This window comes from Cotesia glomerata, linkage group LG1, assembly GCF_020080835.1.
Source record: "Cotesia glomerata isolate CgM1 linkage group LG1, MPM_Cglom_v2.3, whole genome shotgun sequence".
Classification (NCBI taxonomy): Eukaryota; Metazoa; Arthropoda; class Insecta; order Hymenoptera; family Braconidae; genus Cotesia; species Cotesia glomerata.
Window position 1 is genome coordinate 20795364 of NC_058158.1, and position 12780 is coordinate 20808143.

The 12780-nt window shown below is 32.9% G+C and overlaps 1 protein-coding gene across 1 annotated transcript; it reads right to left on the reverse strand.

Moving 5' to 3' along the window:
* Positions 1-406: 406 nt before the first annotated feature.
* Positions 407-820, reverse strand: LOC123267929. The gene has a single exon (XM_044732845.1). The coding sequence runs from the start codon at positions 818-820 to the stop codon at positions 407-409; it is 414 nt and encodes a 137-aa protein (XP_044588780.1).
* Positions 821-12780: the final 11960 nt, after the last annotated feature.

The window sequence follows — 12780 nt, forward strand, 5'->3', positions numbered from 1 at the left end:
CCAGCTGAAACTCTCCCAGATGTTCATCCCACCTACTCTGGTCTTTGTTTATGTACGCTCTTATCATCGGTTTTAACGTACGATTAATACGCTCCACTGGGTTGGCCTGAGGATGAGATATAGCGATTGGAAAAAATTTTACTCCTACACTGGTTACATACTCTTGTAATTGAGAATTGATAAACTCCTTTCCATTGTCGGACACCAGGAACATAGTGTAGCCCCAGAGTGAGAAGGAACATTTGAAGCTCTCCAGTATCAGACTACCCGTATGTCGTCGTATCGGATAAAATTCCGAAAACCGGGTATATAAGTCTTGGATCACTAGGATATAGGACTTGCCTCGTCTATACCTTGTAAAAGGACCTGTGACATCAGCTGCCACGACCGCCCACGGTTTTATTGGTTATCTCGATTGGAGTGGAGCTTTCGAAGAAGTCTGTTTGTACTTGATCTGCTTGCAAGTATCACAGGCTTGTACAAACTCTTCAACGTCTTTGGACATGCCTGGCCAGTAAAATTTTGTCTTGATGCGCTCATACATTTTGTTACGACCGAGATGTCGAGCGTCTGGCTCCTCGTAATTCCTTCTCAGTGTTTCCGGTACTTTGTGATCTTTTCGTACCTTTTTCCACTCTTCCTCGTCACCCAAGATCTCCTCAACGAGATCAGGTCTTCTATAATAAAGATGATCGTCCAAAGTTTTCCAATCTGGAAAATTCTTTGGATGTTTCCTGACATTATTAAATTTAATGTCATACCAATTTGATGTTTGAATATGGACAAACCTAGCTGTTTGTAATCTGTCCTTTATTTCCATCTAATCTTCTGGAGAATCATCTTAATATAGCCGAGAAAGAGCGTCTGGCCCCTCGTTTGTCGTACCTTGTTGATGCTTGATGGTAACTTGGTGAGAAAAGAGCTCGACTGCCCATCTCGCCAGGCGTCCGTTTGGCTCTTTCAGTGAGTGCAGCCACAATAGAGAAGCGTGATCTGTGACCACCGTAAGCGGAGCACCTTCGAGATAGCATCTCAGCTTCCTCACCGCCCAGACTACAGCTAAGCACTCCTTTTCTGTAGTCGTGTATCTAGTTTCTGCACCACGGAGCTGACGACTGAGATAAATTATTGAATGCTTCTTGTCTGTTCCGGGTTCTTTTTGAACTAGAAATGCCCCAAGACCCGTGTCGCATGCATCAGTATATAATTCATACGGCCAGTCGTGTTTTGAAATTGATAAGGGCTGAGCATCCACGAGAGATTGTTTAAGCAATTGAAACGACTTTTCCTCTTCTGGACCCGTTAATTTGTTATTCTGGACCTGTTAATTTGTTCAAAGGACCTTGAGCCTTCTCAACATTCTGGAGGTAACGGTGGTACCAGTTAACGAGGCCCAGAAAACTTCGTAATTATTTTTTGTTTGTCGGAGTGGGAAAATTTACGACTGGTGAGATTCTTTCTGGATCAGAATATAACCCAGTATCGTTGACCACGAATCCCAAGAACCTCACCTCATTTCTACAGAACTTGCACTTCTCCGGGTTGATGAGCAGGCCGAATTCGCGAACTACTTCAAAAAGAAGAGCCAGGACTTTTAGATGTTCGTCAAAAGTTTCGCTTATCGCAATTCAATCATCGAGATAAGCGAAAACTTGTTCAGCCCATTTCAGTGGAAACTCTCTTTGGACCAATATTTCGCAAAAACGCGTTTTTGCATGATCCATAGCTTTTTGAAAAGTACTTGGAGCTCCTACGAGTCTGTATAGCATACGTAGCCACTCGAATTGGCCTCTACCCTCCACAGAGAATGCTGTTAGTGGAACTGAGTCTGGTGACATGAGAATTTGGTGAAATGCCTCTCTTAAGTCCATAGTCGAGATGTATGTCGCACCATGAAGAGCGCTCAGTATTCTGAGCATGTTCGGAAGTGGATGAGCAGGTGGAATTTTCACCTTGTTGACTGGACGATAGTCTATACATAATCTCCACTTGTTGTTGGGTTTGGAGACCATCAATGGCGACCATGACCAGACACTGAAGCTCGAGCGAATGAACTTTTTCTCCAAGAGCTCGTCAATTTGTTTATTCAACTCCTCGTTCACAACTGGGCTTCTACGATACGGTTTAATTCGTACCGGTTGTATTCCTGGTTTTAAAACGATTTCATGTCGAATAATTTTTGTTGCTCCTAGATTTGACACTTCACCAAATTTTCTCAACTCAGTCTCCAGAAAGTCTTTTAATTTTGCCTCTTGAAGTTCAGACATAGCACATAATTGTGCTGACTTCTCATAACAATTGATAGGTTGGAACAGAAAGACTTCTGGAGACTCCAAAAATTTCCACGTGCAGTTCTTGCAGTCGATTTGAACCTCGAATTTAGTCGCGAAGTCCATCCCCAGGACCAAAGAATAACCGAGGTCGCGTAAAACACTTAAATACTGTTCCCCTGCGACAGATCCGATTTGAATTATGAAAGGGGCTCCACCTCTACTTTTACAAGTAGAGTGATTAGCAAGAAGCACTCCTTTCTTGGTCTGGTCATCTTGTAGCTCACCAGCAGCCAGATGTTTGATGTTCTCATACACCTCTTCGTTTATGTAAGACCTCTCACTACCAGTATCCAGGATTCTATGTAGCTTCACCCCGAATATCCATACGGATATGGGTATCCTCGACGTTTTTTCAGGTGGTGAGCCGTTTCCGGGCTTGAAAATACGTCGAGTAGCTAGTTTGTGAATGAAGGATGCCGTGAGAGGTTTGCCTTGTAGTATATGAGATAAAACGAAGCTTGTGATGGTTTGACGGTTTCTGTTCGGCCTGCTGGTTGTGATACTGTTGGTTCACAGAGTGTTTCGACTTCCTCTTTCCACTCAGAGTCTGATGCTTGTTCTGGCTCTGAGTTATCATCAGAATGTTGTTCCAAAGCAAATATACAAAGATCGAGTAAATCATCAGACAGATCCGATGGAGGATCTTCTAATAGTGCAATTACTCTCAATACCTCCTCTGAACAGAGTGGTTTCCCAGATTTTGTTTCTTGTATATTGACTTCAGAGTCAGAAACAACCATATTGTTTGTTTTGCCCCGTTCTGGCCCACAAGTGGGTGAATCCAGACGGGTATCGTGTTCAAAATTCAGAAAGAGAGTTCTTGTTAATGATGCCTTTTGTAGTAAGTGTCGAGTTATTTTAACAAGACCACCTATACTTAAGAACACTCAGGATTCATCTGCAGATCAAGTTAGTATCAAAAGTCAGCCAACTTTTTCTCAGTCTTCATCCACTACTGTTTCATCCGTATCATCATCTGAAGATCCTTCATATGTTATTGAAGAAAAAATGGAAAAAGAGTTAGAATTTGTGGAGTTGGGTTTTCTTCGAATCATATCGACACATAAATACTGTTGCCTTTGTGGATTATCAGCAAATATCACAATTGTTCCATTTGAAGCACGCAAACAAGTATTTTCGACAAGACGACTCTTTATTCCTGAAGGAAATCGGTGTTGTCAAGATCACATTATAAAAAAGCGGTTTTATGATGAAGAAATTAACAATTTTCGGATTTATTCGAATACCAGTGTATTTGAAGTTCGTGATTTGGAAAAATTACTTGGGCAGCTGGCTATTGGCACTGATTCGTCTATAATTGATAAAATTGGAGATCACTCGTTTTCAGAAAAACAGTTGGAGGTATTTACGAGCCTTACCTAGGAAAAATTGATAAAACTTCGTGAAATGTTAACGTCGATGAGAAAATCAGTGAATCGTAATGTCATTCAAGCTCTCGTTATTTTTTTATTCAAATTACGAACAGGAAATTCAAATGCAGTGATATCTTCCATTTTTGGTTTAGCTCGGGAACAAATGATATCCGACTACTGTGATGAAGTAATATCTTCATTTGAAAAAGATGTTTTACCTCAGTATTTCGGAATCGATGCTATTAGTAGGGAGACATTACTCGCCAATACCTCTAATACTGCTAAAGTGCTGTATCAAGTGAAAGATGACCGGTTGATATTCATTTGCGATGGAACATATATTCGTCATCAAAAAAGTGCAAATAACGAATACCAGAGGAAATCATATTCTGGTCAAAAGAAAGTTCCTCTGTGCAAACCATTCACGATATGTACTACAAATGGTTTCGTTATAGATATGATCGGGCCATATACAGCTAATATAAACGATGCTGAGATTATGAGAATCATCTTAAGTGATCCCAATGGTCTGATCAAGTTGCTGAAAAAAGGTGACATTATTGTAGTTGATCGTGGCTTCCGGGATGTGATAGTATATTTAGAAGAATTGGGGTTTAAAGTGCTAATGCCTGCTCTCAAAGGAAAACGCAATCAACTGACCACAGATGAATCAAATGAATCCCGTTTTGTTACCAAAATCCGTTGGGTTGTTGAAGCAGTACATGGAGATATTAAGCAGAAGTTTAGGATTTTAGATCATAAACTAGACAATAAATTGCTTCCAAAAACTGGTGTTTTTTGTCGAATCGCTTGTTTTCTGCACAATGAATTTGGTAAGAGACTTGATTCTGATCTCGATCTTTCTGAAAAAATTATTGCCGCCATGAACTCAAAAAGTATCAAGATAATACCTTAGCCTCAGAAGTAGAGACTAATCGTTGGGCAAGAAGAAAAGTTCCTTTTGCAACAATAACTTCAGATATGTTAACTGATTTTCCTGAATTAACGGAACAAGAACTCAAAATTCTATTCACGGGATCATATCAAATGTCTCAAGCTGTATCGTATTTAGCTGAAATGATGGATGAAAACGGACGATAATACTTTATTATTTAAAAATTACACCTAATATTATAAAATTCAAAGTCAGATCTCGACATATTAATTCGAAGACATATCATTGTTTTGTTGAATATCAATCAGATAAGAACGATATCTCTGGAATAACTCGATATTGTTGTGATTGTGCAAATGGTAGACGTACTGTTGGATGTTGCTCACACATTGCTGCTATTATATACTATTTATCTCACGCCCGATACTTAGCGAAAATCGTAAAACCAGCTGAGATACTTAGTCGTCTGTTTATTGATGAAAAAATCAGTGTCGTCGTGAATGAAGACAGTGATGAAGACTAGCCTAATTGTTATTTTGATTAAAATTTTTATTTTGTCTATATCAAAATTCAAAATATTTCCCAATAGTATGAAAAAATATATAAGTATTAACTTTAAGTGTCTTTTGAATCAATAATAACCCTTCTAATCACTTTAACCTACTGAATCTTTCTGTTTATCTTTTGAAAAGATATTTTTTGGTAAAAATAAAATTTTCTACGTATTTATGTGTACTAAAAAAAATGTAAGTTTGTTAAAACGCAAGATTTTGAAAAAAAAATGAGTTTTTAATTTTTTTTGAATTGTTCCACCATTTCTAAAAATTCAAAAAAATTCCTGAGTATAGAGGAGTATAAAAGACATTTTCTGACGAATTTTTGTGAGTGACATATTTCAAAAAGGCTGAAAAAAAAAAAAAAATAATTTTCTTTTCTCTGTTAAAAATCGGTTTTCTATTTGAGAATCATGATCATATGATTTTTTCATGTTTTGGACTCGTAAGAATTAGGAAAAAAATCATCATTAATCAATTCCGAATTTTACTTTAAAAATAAAAATAATTTTGAAAAAACAGCTTTTTTTGAAATTCTCGAATACCGTTTGAGTTAAAGAGCTAAAAATTGGTGTGAATTATTTTCATTCGATACCATATCGACCCCCTAAGTATGAGTCAAAAAAGCCATGGGGGCAGAATTCCCATATTAATCCGGCTATGCCCTTTCTAATAAATTTCAATTATAGATTTCTAAATTAAATTTCGAAAAATAAATAAAATTACAAAATATTCTATTTCTTTAATATAATTTCAAAAAGTAAACATCCAAAATAAATTTTGAAACAATTTAAGTTACTAAATAAATTTCAAAAAAATAAAATTCGAAAAAAATTAAATTCCCAATTAAATTTCGAAAATAAATTGTCCAAGAATAACAACATTGAGTAAAAAAAAAAAATTTTTTTAAATTTGTAAATTATCGAATAAGATTTCTGTAAAATAGAATCTACGAAAAAAAATTTTAATTTAAATCTACAAAAAAAATTCAAATGAATTTCAAAAAAATAATAAATTACATAAATTAAATTTCTACATAATATTGAAAATAATTTATCAATTTAATTTCGAAATTAAATTTCCAAAATAAGTTTCAGGATAAAATTCAAATCTAAATAAATTTCCAAATAATTTTCAAAATAGAATTTGTAATTAAATTTCGAAAGCTAAATTTCTAAAAAAACTCTGAAATCTTTTTGAATAATATTTATTAAAAAATATAAAAAAATATAATCTACCAAAAAAAATTCAAAATGGAATCCTAAAAGCATTTAAATACTTCATTTGTTAAAATAAAATTTTGAAAAATAATTTTCTAAAAAAAACAAATTTTGGAAAAAATAAATCCCAAAAAGAAATGTTCAAAATAATTTTCAAAAATTAATTTTCTAATTAAATTTCGAACAATTTCGGAATTAAATTTCAAAAATTTCCAAAAATAAATCTCGAGAAAAAAAATTAATGTTATCCAGGAGAAATTTAAGTTAATAATAATTATTTTAATATTCAAATTAAACTATTGCACTTGTATTTAAATAATAACCAGAAAATTCAATTTTAATTCACCGAAATACTCAAAAGATTAAAAATAAGGGAAATTATTGTATTATTTTATTTTAAAAGAAAGAAAAATTTTAATAAGCGGATTAAATTTTATAATAAATGAAGAATGCTTCACTAACGCATTGTTACCAAGCGCGCGAAGACAATGCCAAAAAAAATTTTCCGAACTAGACAAAGGCGCTGACGTCACTAACCTCAGTAGCGTCGTGTAAAATTTTTTTCGAGTAACTTTTTGACTTTACTGCGTAGAAAAATTTCTTTTGCAAGGTGTTAATTTTTACCGAGTTTTAATTTGTAACTATTGTTATTATCGATAATCCCCTGAGTAGCTGTGACTCGTAAAAAAATCTACCACAAGCTACTGGGTATGCTGTTTATTTTTATAATTATTTTTAATCCACTGAATAGCTGTGACTCATAGTTAATACTACAACAGCTATTGGGTATGTTGTCTTTGTTATCGAAATTTTTAATCCCCTGAATAGCTGTGACACGTAGTAAGTACTACCACAAGCTATTGGGTATCGATGACACTTCCGGTTATAATAAATTTTAATTTCTTAATTATAAAATTAGAAAAAAGATAAATACTTAAAAAAAAAATTTTTTAAATAAAATTCAATAAACTCAAGTATCACTTTTTCAAGACTCAAGTAACTTTTTTTTTTCTCAACTAAAATTTTCCTAACGGCTAATGACTGAAATTTATTTAATTTTCAAATTTTAAATAATTAAATAAAAATTTATTTATTCCCAGGTCTTCCTTCTCTCTCATGGGGTTTTTCAATATTGGGCGCCAGTGTAACGAGTGATTATTTCGCTCTATGGGCCCCTTAATTAATTTAATAAAATAAAACAATACCTATCAAAAATGATTCTAAATTAACAAGGGCGCCACCAGGATTTTTCAACACGGTTCCTGGAACCGAAAACCAGAGCTGAGCTTATAACATACAGGGAGAGAGAGTAGAGAAAGGTGATCTAGAATGAATAAACTTTTATTTAACAATATCCGGATTTTTATTAATAACAAATCAACTTTAACAAATTCGCTGAAAATTCAGCTCACTTATAAACTAACAACTTATTACCTAGCGACGCGGAGAATTGACTGCGAAATAAACGATATTTACAAACGACCCTTTTTTCCAAACGACGATACAATGACTAGTTGGGATGTTCTAACGGACGGTCTCCCACAATCTAGTTACAACTAGTTGGGCTTTTTCAGAACGAACGGTTTCCCACACCTGCCTAAAACTAAACTTAATCCTGCAGTACCCTCCCTTGAGCGTCTATACTGCAGTTACTATCTTACTACCGTGGTACCCTACTTGGCGTCTATACCACGGCTTCTAACTTACTATCGTTGTACCCCACTTGGCGTCTATACAACGGCTTCTAACTACGTTGCGTTGTCCACTTGGCACTCACGCTCTAGAAATCCCTCACACCACCCGCACGATCTTCACACACATAACCTGCTCACACACACACACACACTGTCTCTACTTTACTTTTTACTTCTGACTTATAAAATTAAACTGCAAAACTTACAACATTAATTTTTATTAAAATTTTCAGTCATTAGCTCGCAATTGAATCGTCAACCATTTTCACAACTAATAATTTAATTCTCAAAAAATCTACACTAAAAACCGATGCTTGAATTTATTCCAAATTATCCACGAGTTTAAACTCAACATTAAATAAATTCTCAGGAACAATATCGACGCATGAATTTATTCCACTTTCAACTCGTAATTTTATTTCTTAAATTTTGAATAAATTCTTGAGAATATTTCGTAGTGAAATTCTGACCAATTTTCTGGGACTTAATCCACGCCGTTAAATATTTTTATAAATAATTCCAACAAAATAATACTTTTCATTTTCAATAATTCAATGTATAAATGTTCACGTGGAATTTTTCGATTTATAAATAATGAATAAAACAAATTATCTCAATGTAAAATAAATCCGAACAAAAACAGTTTCACTGTAAAAAAATCGCGCCAAGTCCACGTTCATAAGACTATTAAGAGAAAAAAAAATTTTTTTTTTCTTCACAAAAAGATATAAAATAAAAAAATTGAAAAATCCAAGTAACCGATATGATTGTATACGATTTTCGAAAATTAAAAAAAATTTTGTTGTAAATTTAAAAATTAAAAAAAAAATTTTTGAACGTACTTGGTGTGCGTCATTGTGTATTTCAATTTTTTTGAAAGTCCTAGTAAATAAATTTTACGAATTTCATTAAAAGTAAAATATTTTGCAACCACGCACACCAAGTACGTTCCAAATTTTTTTTTTTTTAATTTTTAAATTTACAACAAAATTTTTTTTAATTTTCGAAAATCGTATACAATCATATCGGTTACTTGGATTTTTCAATTTTTTTATTTTATATCTTTTTGTGAAGAAAAAAAATTTGTTCTCTTAATAGTCTTATGAACGTGGACTTGGCGCGATTTTTTTACAGTGAAACTGTTTTTGTTCGGATTTTAGTATTTTTTGTAATTATAATAAAAATTTACAATTGGTACCAACTTAAGTATCGCGTTGGCTGCATTTTTTATAGCAAACTATCCCTTTGAAGCTACAGTTTAAGTAAAAATAATTCAAGCGCACCCTGGCGGATGTAGATGCAAGCCTTGAAATATCTTTTTTCAACTGTAGTTTCCCATCTATTGGAGGATTACCATGTATTCTCGAATTATTTAGTCTGTGGCATGTCACTTTTTACATCGAAACAAAGTCAGGATCTAAATTTTTGCGTTGCTATAGTTTGTGCTGATTAAATTTAATAATTTCAAGCAGATTAATTGTTATGATCGACTATTATTAATTAATGTCAGTAAAATAAAGTATGAATTACTGTTATAATATACAATTTAGAAAAAAAAAGTACCGTAGAATTAAATAAAATTTGCAACCTCAAAATATCGTCCTGCTTACAGTAAACACAGTCGGTAGTCTGGCGCTCCGTTTACAACGGATTTGAACGGAACTTGGCGCCAGATTCTACCGAATCTGTGGATTCACGAAAAATTATCACGGGTATCCAATCTTAATTGAATCGAAGTTCAGTAGCCAATTCTCAATAAATTATAGTAAATAAATAATACTTTCTTGTAATAAATAATATTAAATAATAATAATTCAATTGTTCTTACTAATAAATTATCACGTGAAATAATTGCCAGGAATTTGCGCACTCAAAATGGACGCCGATGTTTGTTAGTGCGTAGCAAGCCTTGACCTCGGGTATACGAGCGACGCTCGACCGGTCGTGAGCCGCCGATTGGAAGAATTCTCGATATTGAGAAATTAAATTGATGTTTTATTAATGGAGTAAATTTATTTAAGCCAAATTTAAGCCAATCTAGGATGTTAATGATTATTAACTGGCCGAATCAATAATTTTATTTCTCACCACTCCTAAACCCAAGAGGTCTAGAACATTCCTCGGGTATAATATCCCTAAGAAGAATGTTCAAACTGCTAACGAACCAAATTAATTAAATAAATAAATATTATTGAGCAAATTATTATAAACAATTGAATTATCAAAATTTAATTAATAAATGAGAAGTAGTAAAATCGATGAGCCGGGTATACGACCCCCTTGGCTCATCAAAAATGTGAAAGTCTCAATACCTGGTTAAATTTGTGCTGAGGAAACTCTTTGTTCAAAACTGGTTTCCTTCTTGGACTTTTTGGCTGCTGATGTTGTTGAATTGAGCACTGCACTACTTCTGATTTTCCGCAACTACTCAACTGACCATGAAACCCAAAATTCCCCCCACTTAATGCTAGTCGGGTCGCGAAGACCGAGACGCGCCAGTGCTGCGTCAACTACTTATTGCACGCGTGTGGTTTTACCGTCACAGGGTAAATTACCCTGTCACAGTCTCTCCTCTTTTTTCTTTGCAATATAATCATCTACCCCGTCATTATATCTCTCAACCACTTTTTCGTCAACACCCCCCAGCATGTCGGGATTTTTTCTTTCATGCCAGACACTCATGTGCTGCGACTGTGGCCGACTTACGCGATCTAATCAGTACCTGCATTTGCATTACAGTCTCAAATAATATGGAGGTACTTCTATATGCCATTTTACCTCCATAACTATATGGGAAAACGACAGAAAACCCGACCGGTACAGAGGCTGGCAATGAAACGCACATATTCTAAGTTTATCATCAATGAAAAATATTGGAGCACGCCGGAATCGAACCCTGGTCCCACTCGTTCAAAAGGAAGGTACCGAGCCGATTAGGCTATTGCTAATTCTAAATAATAAATTATTAATTTTAAACTGTGAAAATTAATTTAAGATCATGAATAATAAATTTTAATTAATAAAAATTAATCATATTAAATACATTATTAATTTTTTGGATGAAATTAAATTTCAGATTATAAATAATTACTTTTTAAGTGTGTAAATTGATTATTTAAGTGTGTAAATTGATAATTAGTATGTAAATAGATAATAAATTCGAGATTATAAAAATTGAAAAAAAGATTTTTTTTTTTGAAAATATTGATAAAAATCGCTAAATTGCTCAAATGGTGATTTTTGCAAAAATAAAGTATTTTAAGCTTTAAGGCACTCTGAAAAAATAGCAGTGTTTCGAATTTTTGAGGGATCTTAGAGGAGACTTTCAGGTTAAAAAATTACCGACGATATTCTTCGTTCATCCATTCTATCCAAAGTTATACCAAGTTATCCGAATATCCTAAAGTATACAAATTTTTGTCGTTTTTTCAGTCAAAGTTTTCAAATCAAAAAAAATTTTTCAAAAACAGTTTACAGTTTCTCATAGGGAATATCGTGTTGTATTTAAAACCCTCCTTAGATTTCCGGTAAGATCATTATTTCCAGAGTTATTGATTATCAAAGCTAAAAAAACCTTTTTTGCTTTGATTGACGATAACTCCGCGGCGAATCATCGTACAGACTTTATGATTACGTCAAATTGAAAGATATCAAATCTTCTGGAAGGACTTCGCAAAAAAATCAGGGAAAAAAATTTTTTTTTAAGCCTGTAGACCTTTTTTTAGACGAGAAAAAATTTGAAGCAATTTTTTATCCGTAGTTCTTTTAGGATTTCTCCAGACCTGGACGTGACAAAAAATTTTTATTGTCATTTCTAAAAATAAGACACGAGTTACAGCTCGTTCAAAATGACTAAAAAATTTGGAATTTTTTTTTTATCTCTTAATTTTTGTGACTTGTTTATAGCAAATCATGAATTTTTAATTTAAAAATTAATTCTAGGTTATTAAGACTTAAATTTCATTATTAAAATCAATTAAAGACTTTGAATAATCAATTTATTATTATAAAAATTAATAGTATACTGTAAAAATTAAATTTTCATAATGAAAATCAATTCGAGATAAAAGATAATTGAATTAATATTGAAAAATTTATTTTATATAATAAATCATCAATATTCGAATGTAAAAATTAATAATAAATATTATATCATAAGTTTTTTGGTTAAACATTAATTTTCGATAATTAATAATTAATTTTAAATTATACGTATGAATTGGATGACATTAAAATTCATTTTATGTTATGAAAATCAATTTTAAATTATGGAAATAAATCCACAGATTCGGTAGAATCTGGCGCCAAGTCCCGTTCAAATCCGTTGTAAACGGAGCGCCAGACTACCGAGTATGTTTACTGTAAGCAGAACGGTATTTTGAGGTTGCATAATTATATTAATTTTACAGACCTTTTTTTTCTTCAAGAATACTTTATAATAATACGTTACATTTTATATTATCAATATTAACTAATTATAGTTAGTAATAAATATGAATTATATTTAAAATTCATAAAATTCACTGGCACAAACTATAGCGACCCAGATGTTTAGATTTTAATTTTTTTCTTATGGGGAACATAACCTCCCGATGATAGAAAAGTATGAAACAACAGTTTAAAAAAAGGTGGATACGCGACGGAAGCTTATACGCTGTGAGCACGTGTGTATATTATAAATATATATATGTCGCTGTATAACGTGTGTTTA